The 14,446-nt window shown below is 41.1% G+C and overlaps 1 protein-coding gene across 3 annotated transcripts in view; it reads right to left on the bottom strand.

The window, feature by feature from the left end:
- RBBP5 (RB binding protein 5, histone lysine methyltransferase complex subunit) overlaps positions 1–13,771 on the bottom strand; it is a 37,261-nt gene extending 23,490 nt beyond the window's left edge. For all 3 annotated transcript variants that reach the window (XM_050763681.1, XM_050763691.1, XM_050763670.1), the window contains exons 1-3: positions 13,609–13,771; positions 7,665–7,690; positions 6,290–6,462 (exon numbers count right to left, since the gene is read on the bottom strand). In XM_050763681.1, coding sequence (XP_050619638.1) covers positions 6,290–6,462; positions 7,665–7,690; positions 13,609–13,627 — 218 coding nt within the window. In that variant the 5' untranslated portion in view covers positions 13,628–13,771. The remainder of the gene's footprint in view (positions 1–6,289; positions 6,463–7,664; positions 7,691–13,608) is intronic.
- Positions 13,772–14,446: the final 675 nt, after the last annotated feature.

Here is a 14,446-nt window from a genome sequence, read left to right as displayed (position 1 = left end):
GTAAGTTATAAATGTATGATGTAAAACCTAGCAACCACTAAAGCTACACAAGGGTATACATTCAAAAACACTACAGATAAAGCAAAATGGAATTCTAAAAACTTGTCCAAGTAGCCCATAGGAAGGCAGGAAACAAAAACAAAAAGAAAATGGAACAAGTAAAAAAGTCACCCAAAACCTATACTTTATCCAGGTTTTGAAATCAAGAGGAGATGCTATTGAGAAACTCAGCAGGCAATATAATCTCCATGGTTAAGAACATGGCTCAAAAGTCAGACTTCTGCTCAAGCCTAGACATTACCACCTGTGTGATCTTACCAGCTGTGTGATCTTAGGCAAGTTACTCAAGTTTTATGGGCTTCAATTTCCTCATCTATAACATATGAATAAAAATGGTATCTACCTGCAGAAGGCTGTTGAGATAATTTAAATTAATACATAAAAAACTCTTAGCCTGGCACATAATAAGTACTCAATGCCTGGTACATAATAAGTGCTCAAAAAAAATATTTATATCAGAGACAAAATAAATATATTCCCAGACTCAGGACTCAGGAAGGCAGGGGTAAGCTAAGGTTATAAATATAGAGGGATTAAGTTAAAGCCTGCACACAAAAGGACTCTGGTGTCTCTCTTCTACTGGCTCTAGAATATCTATAGTCAGGCAATTAGTGAGTCCTTCTAAAGAACGTCAACTCTGAAGAGGCCTAAAGGTGTTAAAATGCAAAGGTGCACCAAAAAAAGCCAATAGCTGGATGGATGATGATGATGATGATGGGAGGGTAAAAGGGTGGATGATGAGAAGGTAAAGGGTAAGTTAAAATTCAAATACACTGTAACAGGAAACTCAATTTCTGAAATTAACGAAAAAGCAATACACATATTAGAAATATGAAGCTAAACAGCAGAAGAAATAGCCCCCAAAAATAGAAGTCTACTGGGAATGGCACAAGACTGAGAGTGAGGAGAAAAAAGGAACAGGTTTTGTTGCTATTCTTATAGGCCTGTTAGCACAAATAGACTATAGAACAAAATGTTAGCTATGATTCCGTTTTCCCTCTAAACTCTTCTGTACTAGGGGGTGGGTGAGTTACAAAAAAAAAAAACCTACTGCTACTGCACTATAATTTTTGTTTTCTTTCACAGCAAGCTTGTATTTCTGTCATAATGGAGGGAAATCTAACTAAAAATTAAGTTATAAAGAAAAGTAAAAACTAAAAAAATAATTTATTCTTCAATTCCAAATTCTATAAGCTCAAGAATTAGGAATTATCATATTTTCTCACAGCTTCTTTCCCAAAGACAGATGGGTCTTTACTGATTCTAATGTGCTAAAGTCTACCTATGACCCCCATCCAGTGCTTGAATTTCTTCTGCAGCATCCTAAAAACGGGGGTGGCAAGCTCAGGCAAGAACAGCCTCGGATAGCTCTCTCCTGGGCAGTTAATCCCATCTACAGCACCTCTGCTTGGGAGCTCCTCTCTACTTGGAGTTAACTTTTGTTTCCCTATACCTAACTTCTGTTCACTACCTACTAATTCTGTTTTGTTTTTTGGGGTTTTTTTTCTAGACAGGGTCTCACTCTGTAGCCCAGGTAGATCTCAGCTCACTTCAACCTCCGCATGCCGGGTTCAAGCGATTCTCCTGCTTCAGCCCCCCAAGTAGCTGGGATTACAGGCGCACGTCACCATGCCTGACTAATTTTTGTATTTTTAGTAGAGACGGGGTTTCACTGTGTTGTAGGGGCTGGTCTCGAACTCCTGACCTCAAGTGATTGGTGAGCCTCGGCCTCCGAAAGTGCTGGGATTACAGGCATGAGCCACTGCACCCAGCCAGTACCTACCAGTTCTGCTTCTACATCCTGGGCCATTTTTTTCTCTCTTTCATATATCAACTTTACTAATAGTTGAAGTTAGCTATCAGGCGTACTCAAAACTTCTCTTGGTAAAATTTGTTCCCTAATATGCTCAAATAAGGAACAGTTAAATCTATTATGCATCTATACTATGCAATACTCTATAGACACAACTATTTAAAATAATGAGACACAGAGAAATATCCACTATATGGTAAGTGGAAAAGCAAGCTACAGAACAAAATATATTTATTTTTGTTTAAAAACTATTATGTGGATATATGTATTTTTTCCACATATAAAGATATAGATATCTTATAGACAGGATATATTCCACACTCTTTAACAGTGGTTACCCCAAGAAGTAGACAAAGGGCTTTCATTTTGTACTTTGCATATTAATATTTTTAATGGCCAGGTGCAGTGGCTCACGCCTGTAATCTCAGCACTTTGGGAGGCCAAGGAGGGCAGATTACCTGAGATCAGGAGGTCGAGACCAGCCTGGCCAACATGGTGAAATACAAAACTTAGCCGGGTGTGGTGGCATGCTTCTGTAATCCCAGCTACTCAGGAGGCTGAGGTAGGAGAATCACTTGAAACTGGGGGGCGTAGGTTGCAGTGAGCCAAGATTGCGCCACTGCACTCCAGCATGGGCAACAGAGCAAGACTCTGTCTCAAAAAAAAAAAAAAAAAAAACACACAACAACTTTTAAATTATCAAGTATAGGTTTTGTGATTTTAAAATGTTAAAAATGTTGGAGGGAGCGGTTGAAAAATCTCTCACTTTATATCCTTTGTCTGACTAATAACACACTTCTGGAAGTCTACTGTAATGAGAAATCATAGACCAAATGCCCATTGGGCATCTCAGATGCTTTTTGGGACATCTCCCATTCATCCAACAACTATCTGAATGGCTACTGTGTATCAGGTACAATGCTAGAAGCTGAGAACATAGCAGTGAAATGGTACACAAGGTTCATATTCTCACAGCACTTACCATCTTAAGGGAAGATACTCTTAACACAAATATTTGCAAAAAACTAACATGAAAATAACGGGAGACGTGCAACTATAATAATCTCAAACTCACCACTTCCCCCTCTAATCTTCCATTAATGAGTATCTTCAACCAAGCCAGAAACCTAAGAATCATCTTAACTTTTCCATTTCACTCACTACAATCGAATTAATGACTAAGTCCTCTTATATCTACCATTTCTACATCTGTCTAACTTGGCTCCTTTCTTACTGCAACACTCATCGTCTCTAGCCTACATCACAGCAGTTCTCCTATGTCCACTCACTGTTGCCCCTTCAATCTCTTTTCTACTTGATGCTCTGAAGTTCTTTTTAAAATAAAAGCTCATCATGTTACTTTCCTGCCAAAATCTCTTAATGACTTCACAGTACATACAAGCTATGGTTCAAATTCATGAGTCTGGCAGAGAGGTTCTCCATGAGGACCTTGGTTTACCTTGGCTCTTGTCATATCATATTTCCCATACCACAACCCAGCTATCCTGATACCTGTAGTTCGCTATCGTACCATACTTGTTTCAAGCTGATATGCCTTTGCCTGTGCAGTGCCCTCTGCTTGGAATATATCTGGCAAACATCTACTTAACATACAAATTTAAAGTTATAAATTATCTGGCTGGGCGTGGCGGCTCACACCTGCAATCCCAGCACTTTGGGAGGCCAAGGAGAGCAGATCACCTGAGGTCAGTAGTTCAAGACCAGTCTGGCCAGCATGGCGAAACCCTGTCTCTACCAAAAATAAAAAAATTAGCCAGGCATGGTGGTGTGCACCTGTTAATTCCAGCTACTCGGGAGGCTGAGGCAGAATTGCCTGAACCCAGGAGGTGGAGGTTGCAGTGAGCCAAGATCGCACCATTGCACTCCAGCCTGGGTGACAGAGCAAGACTCTATCTCAAAAAAATAAAATAAAATAAAGTTATAAATTATCTCATCTATGACAGCTTTTCTGACCGTTAGTCCCCTCCAGTACAATTGATAACTTCCTTCTTTGTGCTTTCATCTCCACTAAATCTTAAATATAGTTATTGTATAGTACATACAAAGCTTTAGTACATGCACCTGTATACAAATCCACCTCCCACTAATCATCAAGAATTTCTCATTTGTTTTTGTGTCCCCAGAGCCTAACACAGCACCTGGTACGTAACTCATGGTCAACACCTACTGAATGAATGAATGAATATATAAGAAAAACTATGGCACAAAGACATTCACTAAACATTACGTAATCGAGGAAAAAAAAAACAGAAAATGGTTAAGTAAATTATGGTTTATCAGACAATACACAGTCATTTAAAAAGTTGTTAAAGGCTACTCAAGCAGAAAAATGTCTAGACAGTATTAGGAGGGAAAAGTAAAATATAGAACATAGCACAATTACAAACTATGCTTTAAAAAATTATCTAGAAACTGAGCAGACATGGTGGCTCACAACTGTAATCCCAGCACTTTGGGAGGCTGAGGTGGGAGGATCGATTGAAGCCAGGAGTTCAAGACAAGCCTAAGCAACATAGCAAGACCTTGTCTCTATAAAAAAATTTTTTAAATTAGCCAGGCATGGTGGCGCACATCTGTAGACCTAGTTACTCAGGAGGATCACTTGAGCCTGGGATTTCAAGGTTGCAGTGAACTGTGATCATGCCTGTGACTAGCCACTGCACTCTTGCCTGGGCCACAGAGCAAGACCCTGTCTCAGAAACAACAACAACAACAAAAATCTATACATAGAAAGTAGTAGTATCTGGTTAGGAGGTCTACAGAAAATACTAGTTATTTCTGTTTTATTTTCCATGATTTTCTAGAATAAGTATATATTACTATATAATAAAAACACACGTATTTTTAATAGGTAAGAGTTCTTCTTTTTTTTTTTAAGAGACAAGGTTTATTGTCACCCAGGCACTGGAGTGCAGTGGCACAATCATGGCTCATTACAGCCTAGAACTCCTGGGCTCAAGTGATTCTCCCACTTCAGCCTCCTAAGTAGCCGGGACTACAGATGTGCACCACACACGCAGCTAATTTTTTTACTTTTTGTAGAGATAAGGTCTCACTGTGTTGGTCTCCTGGGCTCAAGGAATCCTCTCATCTCAGCCTCCCAAAGCTCTGGGATTACAGGCATGAGCCAATGCATCTAGCCCGTTCTAAAATTATATTATGATGATGGTTGCACAACTCTGAATATATAAAAACCTGTGAATTGTACACTCTAAATTTTATATTATGTGAAACACATACATATACACACACACACACACACACACACACCCCTACCTCTTAAAACTGTTAAAAATATGTGTATCTATTTAAATCTTTTTTTTTTTTTTTTTTTTGAAACGGAGTCTTACTCTGTCACCCAGTCTGGAGTACAGTGGATCTCAGCTCACTGCAACCTCTGCCTCCGGGGTTCAAGCAATTCTCTTGCCTCCGTCTCCCAAGTGGCTGGGATTACAGGCACCCGCCACTGTGCCTGGCTAATTTATTTATTTTTAGTAGAGATGGGGTTTCACCATGTTGGTCAGGCCAGTCTCGAACTCCAGACCTCAAGTCACCTACCTGCCTCAGCCTCCCAAAGTGCTCAAATTACAGGCATGAGCCACCATGCCTGTATCTTTATTGCAAGAATACAACAAAAAAAAAACAGAAAGGCGGTGGAAGGAACCTAAGAGATCCAGGCCAGTGCTTCCTGGATTATTAGATATAAAAGAAAAGTTTTGGCCCAAGTCACCAGTACATTACTGGCCAAACTTTACTGTGATTCAAGCCTCCTCCCAATCCAATGCTTTATAATACCATTTAGACAAAAGGAGATAGACTTAACTTTGATCAGATTACGTCCTTTTTTTTGGCCCCAAGTTCATTTAAAAAAAAATGCTGCCCCAAAATAAAATTTTCTGAAGCAAATAGTTTCAGAGAGTAAGAGTGAAATCAATGGGAATTCATGTAACAGCAGATTTCAATTGTTTTTACATTTGCTATAAAACCTTAATAACTATATTTCATTGAAGGAATAGTCACACTTGTGATCACTAAAATTACTGAAATTCAATAACCTGGACAAAATTGGACTCGATGACTTCCAAGCTTCTGTCCTAACCGAGATTTTTTATTCTAACACAATTATACTACAATTACAATCTGAAAATATCTCATTTCAGTATTGAGATATTCTCAGCACCTGACACAGATCCATAATACAATGAATTTCTCCCAAGAAAGGTGCTTCAAGGACAGCATGGACTCAGGATCTACAAAAACCATGATAAACTGTATTACTAATGGCTGAATATTTTAAAATCTAAGTATTAAAATATCCACAATGAGATTTGCAAATATGTAGTCATCATTCATTCTCCTAACTCATATTTAAATATTAATTTAAAAATGTCTTACCATAAAGAACACACTGGATGGATGTGTGCACTAATTATTTTAGCAATGCCTCTTGTCAAGAAATCCCAGATGACAATTCGGCCATCATTACAGCCAACTGCAAGCAGTGTGCCCCACCTGTTAAAGGTGCAAGTCAAAGCCATGCTGATACAATCCAAAGTTCCATCAGCTTCCTAAAAATTGAAACAAATACAAGAATAGAGACAACAATAGCCAGGTATCCAAATTATTTCCTAAAGGTTCTTTATCACTTGTGATACTTTTATTGAATATAAATTACACTGTATACCAAAATAATCTGTGTCTTCTTGTATCTACTAAAATAGCCAAAATGAAGAAACGTTTATTAAAGCTAACCACAGATTCTGGAAACAGATGTGATCAATCCCTTACATCACTACTATAACTTTGTATAAACTTTCTGGAGGGCAAATGGGCAAAATATAACAGAAGTATTTAAAAAGTCATATCTATTGATGCAGTCATCATAATTATGGGAATTTATTCCAAGAATTTAAAACAAAAACAATTTAAAAGAATTTTTTTTAAGAATTAAAAAAAGGCCAGGCGCGGTGGCTCAAGCCTGTAATCCCAGCACTTTGGGAGGCCGAGACGGGCGGATCACGAGGTCAGGAGATCGAGACCATCCTGGTTAACACGGTGAAACCCCGTCTCTACTAAAAAATACAAAAAACTAGCCGGGCGATGTGGCGGATGCCTGTAGTCCCAGCTACTCGGGAGGCTGAGGCAGGAGAATGGCGTGAACCCGGGAGGCGGAGCTTGCAGTGAGCTGAGATCCGGCCACTGCACTCCAGCCTGGGTGACAGCGCGAGACTCCGTCTCAAAAAAAAAAAAAAAAAAAAAAGAATTAAAAAAAAAAAAACCCTGGAATAGCCTACAAAGCATAACATTAGAGAAGTCAAATTATTTCACATCAATACCAAGCTATTTAAAATAACCACAATGTCTATCCTCAAACATTCAAGTGTTACAAAATAGTTTTACACTTAAAAAAGCAAAGCACATGTATAGCATACATTTTGCTTTACTACGTAAAAACATTGATCAAAACAAGAAAAGCACACAAAAAAACCTACGATGGTGTTGTTTGTGAAAAATCCTTCAATGAAAGTTTTTCTTTTATTTAAAGGAAAATGAACTGTAAGATTACAACATCATGATAAGATTTCTAGCCCACACTGCCTATTTCCTCCCTGATCAAAATTATACACTAGTTCCTTATCATAGCAAAAGATATATTATCACACTTAATGCTTCTTTGTCAAAACACAAGGATCAAAAAGTATTTTCTGTTCTAACATAAACATCCACAAGTTACTATGTTCCTAAAATCACGGCAATACTATACTCTTACCTCTGGATAGTTCTGCCCAAAGGACTCTGCAACAAAGCAAAGAAAGAATTGATGGAACATGTACCACATAGCAAGGATCATACAACTCATGAACAGTGTATAGCAGTGGCTGACAAAACGAAAATGAAACGGGGATATGACGCCCTTTCAGGCATTCCATGAGGCCACATGGATTTAAGATTCTGCTAAGATGACTTGTTTACTCAAAAGTATACAGATGAGCTTTCCTGAGACTATATGACCTGGGATGTTGCAACAGAGTGAAGACAGGAGCAGATATGAGAAGTCCCCCAACTTCTATTCAGGCAAACATTCAAGACAGTTGTAAAAATGTCACAACAGTGGCATTTTCCTCACTAAATACTTTGTTTTTGAATACAAAGTAACTACTTACATAAACATGTAATGGATTTATTATGGTTATTTCTAAATAATGTGCTTTAAAAATAATATCTCAGTTTTAACTTCTAAATTGGTAAACACTTGTAGGTAGATATCACCTACATAAACAAAAACTCTTTGGCGGTCCTCTACTTTTTAAAAGTATAATGGGATCCCGATACTAAAAAGTTTGACAACTGCTGACATAACCAAGTTAGCAATAGTCTTTCTCCATCATACCCTTTGGGCATTTCACAATTTATTTCCATATTTACTAACATAAGAGCAAGCAGCCGGGCTCGGTGGTTCATGCGTGTAATCTCAGCACTTTGGAGGCCAAGGCGGGCAGATCACAAGGGAGTTCGAGACCGGCCTAGCCAACATGGTGAAATCCCATCTCTACTAAAAATACAAAAATTAGCCGGGTGTGGTGGTGTGCACCTGTAATCTCAGCTACTCAGGAGGCTGAGGCAGGAGAATCACTTGAACCTGGGAGGCGGAGGTGGCAGTGAGCTGAGATCATGACACTGCACTCCAACCTGGCTGACAGAACAAGACTCCGTTTCAAAAAAAAAAAAAAAAAGAGCAAGGAAGGGCAAGAGTCAATTCATATCAGTCAAATTATCACAATTACTCTTTGAAACCTTGAAACCTTTACTAAAAGCAGCGATCACACCCCTTCCTAATAACAGCATTTAGGTTGTGACAGCAAATAGTAGTTGATTAAACATGAAATTCTCTTTATTTCTTTCAGTTTTTTGGGGGGTATTTTTGTTTTTTTTTTTCTTGACTAGCTTGGTTTTGTTTGTTTGTTTTTTTGAGACAGAGTCTCGCTCTGTCACCCAGGCTGGAGTGCAGTGGCACGATCTTGGCTCACCACAGCAGCTGCTTCCCAGGTTCAAGCGCTTCTCCTGCCCCAGCCTCCCGAGCAGCAGCTGGGATTACAGGCACATGGCACCATGCCTGGCTAGCTAATTTTGTATTTTTAGTAGAGATGTGGTTTGGCCATGTTGGCCAGGCTGGTCTCAAACTTCTGACCTCAAGGTATCCACCTGCCTCAGCCTCCCACAGTGCTAGGATTACCGGCGTGAGCCACCACGCCCGGCCTAGTCCTTACAAATTTATGTGTAAAAAGCCCATGTGGTGGCTCACGCTTGTAATCCCAGCACTTTCGGAGGCCGAGGCGGGTGGATCACCTGAGGTCGGGAGTTCAAAACCAGTCAGACCAACATGGAGAAACCCTGTCTCTACTAAAAATACAAAATTAGCCAGGCGTGGTGGCACATGCCTGTAATCCCAGCTACTCCAGAGGCTGAGGCAGGGGAACCTCTTGGACCTGGGAGGCAGAGGTTGCAGTGAGCTGAGATCGTACCATTGCATTCCAGCCTGGACAAGAGGGAAACTCTTGTCTCAAAAAAAAAATAATAAAAATAAACAAATTTATGTGTAAATGTGTTTATATGAGCAAAGAAAAAGGTATAAAAGGATAAACCCCACTTAAAATTTGGGATGGGGAGACTTTTTTCTGTATGTGTGTGTATATATATCCATATATATATATCCATATAGATATCCATATAGATATCCATATATGTATTTATTTGAGACAGAGTTCGCTCTTGTCCCCCACGTTGTAATGCAATGATGTCGGCTCCCCTCAACCTCTGTCTCGCAGGTTCAAGTGATTCTCCTGCCTCAGCCTCCTGAGTAGCTGGGATTACAGGCACGGGCTGCCATGCACGGCTAATTTTTGTATTTTTAGTAGAGACAGGGTTTCACTATCTTGGACAGGCTGGTCTTGAACTCCTGACCTCAGGTGATCCACCCGCTTTGGCTTCCCAAAGTGCTGGGATTACAGGCGTGAGCCACTGCACCTGGCCTCAACTGCTTGTAATTGCTTTTAGCTGGATTCCCATAGCTCATTCATTTATTGTGGTTCTATATGATACACAGTTACTTGTTTGTCTCTCCTCTTAGCTCTATTTACCAGGGCAAAACTGGTATCTTATTTCAATGTTTCAATGTTTTTCAAACAGTAGGACTCAACCCACCATAAATGGATACATTAATTTAGTGAGTTGGAACAAGTGTTTCAATAGATTAGAAAATATCAGCCAGGTGCAGTGGCTCACCCCTGTAATCCCAGCACTTTGGGAGGCCAAGGCGGGCAGATCACGAGGTCAGGAGTTTGAGACCAGCTGAGGCAACATGGTGAAACTCCGTCTCTACTAAAAACACAAATAAAAAAAATTAGCCGGGCATGGTGGCACATGCCTGTAATCCCAGCTACTCGGGAGGCTGAGGCAGGAGAATTGCTTGAACCCAGGAGGCGGACGTTGCAGTGAGCCAAGATCACGCCATTGCACTCTAGCCTGGGCGACAGAAGCAAGACTCCGTCTAAAGGGGGGAAAAAAAAAGAAAAGAAAATATCAGAGGACACTGAACGTAACAAGGATTAAGTATAATCCTAAGAAATTTAGTTACACGTGTGTGTGTGTATGTACACATAGTGAACTGTGATAGAATATATATTTCTTACTGTGATTTGTGGTAAAAATAAGTTTGACAAATGATCTTATTTAACTGTATCTCCAGTGCACACAGCAGGGGCTCAAAAAGTGGTTGCAGAAGTAAAACTAGTGTCTACCTATGAGCCACTTGAGTAACCACCTTAAAAATACATTGTCATTCATTTCCTTCATCTGGCCAGATGTCCTTCAATATGCTTCCACAATCACATTACTTCTGTTCCTTTTCTTTTATCTGTAGTCATTAACTTTCTCACTTTAAAATACAGTCATTTTCAGAGATTGTTATCTTTCGGACCCAGGCTTCTTTAATTTGTCTAACCTTCCAATGCTAAATATTCCTTCCTGGCTGGGCACGGTGGCTCACACCTGTAATCCCAGCACTTTCGAAGGCCAAGGTGGGCAAATCACTTGAGATCGGGAGTTCCTGACCAGCCTGGCCAACATGGTGAAACTCAGTCTCTACTAAAACTACAAAAAATACAGCCAAGTGTGGCGTTAGGTGCCTGTAATCCCAGCTACTCAGGAGGGCTGAGGTAGGAGAATCAGTTGAACCTGGGAAGCGCAAGTTGTGGTCAGTCGATTGTGCCACTGCACGCCAGCCTGGGCAACAGAGCAAGACTCCGTCTCAAAAGATGAATAAAAATAAATATTCCTTCCTAAGTTTTATCCTAATGAATCTTCTGTATCATTCAAGAAAAGCCTTTTGCAAGTCCCTGCTACTCTTTCAAAGTGCTAGTGTCATCACCTTTCTTCCATCCTTAAGTTTTTAAAAATAAGGGTCAACCTTTTGCCCTTGTCTCCCACACCATTCTAAAATCACTGTAATCTGGCTTCTGTTCCAAGCTGCCAAAGGACTAATCAGAGCAACCCATTCTAAGCCCTCAGACTCAGCTGCTCTGATTGGCTTCTATGAAGACACCACACCAATCTGTACTCTCTTCTTCCTCTACATAGATTAATACATGGAAGGCACTTGAAAATCTGCCTAGCTCTGAGAAAGTACTTTATAACTGTTAGCTAACTTATTTTCTTCATTTATTCCTCCTCTTAACCCCTAACTACAGATTGTGTGCTTGGCAATTTTCTTTTCTCCCCCTCCCACTTTTTCCCTTAATCATGCCTCCATCTATTCACAAGGTTTCAATGAGCCCATCTGTAAGATTACAAATCTCTCCCATAAATCCAAACCTGTCTCCTGACCCCTAGACCACATTCAACATCTCCAAAGCTGTCTTTTTCCAATGTCCTTACACTTTATCAATAGCATCATTATTTGCTCTCACCATTTTTCACGTAACTCTCTTACTCATCACCACTACATGCAATCTATTTGTCATCCCTACCTCCTCAACGTCTTTTCTATTTCCTAGCTCAGGCCTTCCTTATCACTCATGTAATCTACCCCTCCAACCTGGTTTTACACTCCTCCAAAACTGAACTCCACATCGCTGTCAGACAAACCTTACAGACTCACAGCTCTGACTGAGTTACTAAGTCAAAACCCTTCAATAGATCTACCCTACCTTCCCTAAAAACTCCAAACTTTTCAGCTGGGCATTCGAGAACCAACACAAAATAGATGGCACCAATCCCATCCCTTGGCATTCTCTTTATCCACAACCTGGCCAAGCAGGAAAATTCATCCCTCCCATATCTTCATATTTCAGCCTGTTGATATTTTACCAACCTTAAAAATCCACTTAAGGTGGGACACTTTGGGAAGCTGAGGTGGATGGATTGCTTGGGGCCAGGAGTTTGAGACCAGCCTGGCCAACGCAGTGAAACCCCATCGCTACTAAAAATACAAAAATTAGCCAGGTGTGGCAGTGCGCACCTGTAGTACCAGCTACTCAGGAGGCTGAAGCATGAGAATCACTTGAACCCAGGAGATGGAGGTTGCAGTGAGCCAAGACTATGCCACTGCCCTCCAGCCTGGGCGACAGCGCGAGACTGTCTTAAAAACAACAACAACAACAAAAAACTTAAAACTCCAACTCCTCCACAGGTTTTGGGGGTTTGTTTTTCCTGGTTGACTTCTTCCCTTGCCCCAAAGACATTCACTCTCTGTTCCAAACATTCTTAGCAACTGGTAATGGTTCTTTCAGGCCTGCCTACATTCTGCAATATCCTACGGCTATTTTACACAATCACCTTAAACTCCCTGCTTAATGAAAAGCTCTTTAAGGGCAAAGACCATTTTTTATGTATCTTTGCAGCGCTTTTAACAACACATCTTCTGCTTTTCTTTAAAGAGAAACCTAACCATTAGGAACAGCAAGTCGGGCAGATGTCCTTGAAAACCTCAGTTACCCCTAGGATACCATGCTAAACGTCACCTAATGAAAGTCCAGGAGAAAGGACCTACAGTTTTTAAATAATCTGGATAGGAGGTAAGGAGGAAATGACTCTAAGTGAGGATGACAAAAGACAACTTCCTCCATATTTCACACTTCAATGTTTTACACACCGTCCCTAGTAAAGGACCTTAAACAGAAAGTTAGGATAATTGGATTCCAGTGCCAACTATGCCATTTACTTGCTTAGTGCCTAGCCATTACCCTCTAAGCCTTTATTCATCCGTTCAATGAGAGGCTTCTACCAGAAGAACTCCAAGTCCCCTCCTTGGACATCTCGTTTCTACAAAAAGATTAACCTGTCCAGGAACCCAATTCCCTGACAAGTCTTCAAAGCTTCATCCCAAGCCTCACTTCTTCAAATTCCATCTCCAACAACTCTGGTCCTGGCTGCTTTGGGCTACTTCAACACCTGTGATCCTTATAATCAAACCTAAGTCACAAACTGTCTGTCCCCATTGCTCCATAATTGATACGAAAGTGGCCTCGGGAGGGGCAATGCAATCTACTCGGGCAGAAGGTGCGCTTCCTCCTCCTGCTGCTGCTCCACATCAGGTGTGCCCAATGATCCATAGCAGACCAGTGTCCCTAAGGTTGCAGCCTGACTCCCCTCCCGCCTGGGTTCCCTCCTTTCCAGTACTCAACGCTTCTCTATAACGCAACCACAGTCCTTCTCACCCAGCAACTCGAGGTTCATCCCTGCGGACTGTGACCGCCCGGTCTCAGCTCCGGCAACAACGCCTTCTCCGCGGCCGGCTTCAGCAACTTGCGTCTAAGGGGTGGACGCCGCGAAGAGCCTGGCGCAAGCTCCGGAGACTTTCGGACTTAGAAGGCCCCGCGGCTTCCGCTTTCTTCCCCCGCCTTCCTTGTTCGTTTCAGGTGGGCTGCCCAAATATATGCCTGACCAAAATCAAGCATAAACTTCTTCGGAAACAATTAATTATGATCTTTGCTGAGGTACAACAAAGTTATCGTCACTAGGAACTTTAAATAGCGAGAGAATTTAAGGCTATTTGCTCCGGGAACATGTAGATGAGCTAGAAATTCCAGGCATACAGTTAACCTACTAGTTCTTGGCCTGTTGTGTTCAGCGGAGTTGTCCGGGCGGGCTACCTCAGATTTCGCAGGAAAGGTTCCGGGTAAGTCCTACGAATGCAGGAAAGCAGGGAAGGTCGTCCCCTAGTGCTCAGGTGTCTAGCGTCTCTGACCTCACCAACGCGCGTACTTACCCTGCGTTGCAGGCTGTTTCAGTCTCGTGAAAAGTATTTCTCATTTGTAAAGATATGCCATTAATCCTACAGAAAGGTACGACAACATATGTTAGGCCTGTTTATGTTAGGATAATAAAAACCTTACTATCTAAGATTTTACCGTTTACCCAGTGTTAACTGGGACGCTGTGAAAAAGAATTGGAATGAGGGGTGGACTGAGTTTCCCGGAGCTCAGTCATACAGAACTCCAACGAGATACCCAAAGCAATTAGAGAAGGCCAGTTACTGGTATCTAACGAAGGAGC

Source organism: Macaca thibetana, chromosome 1 (assembly GCF_024542745.1).
Source record: "Macaca thibetana thibetana isolate TM-01 chromosome 1, ASM2454274v1, whole genome shotgun sequence".
NCBI lineage: Eukaryota > Metazoa > Chordata > Mammalia > Primates > Cercopithecidae > Macaca > Macaca thibetana.
This window is presented reverse-complemented; position numbering and strand designations above follow the sequence as displayed.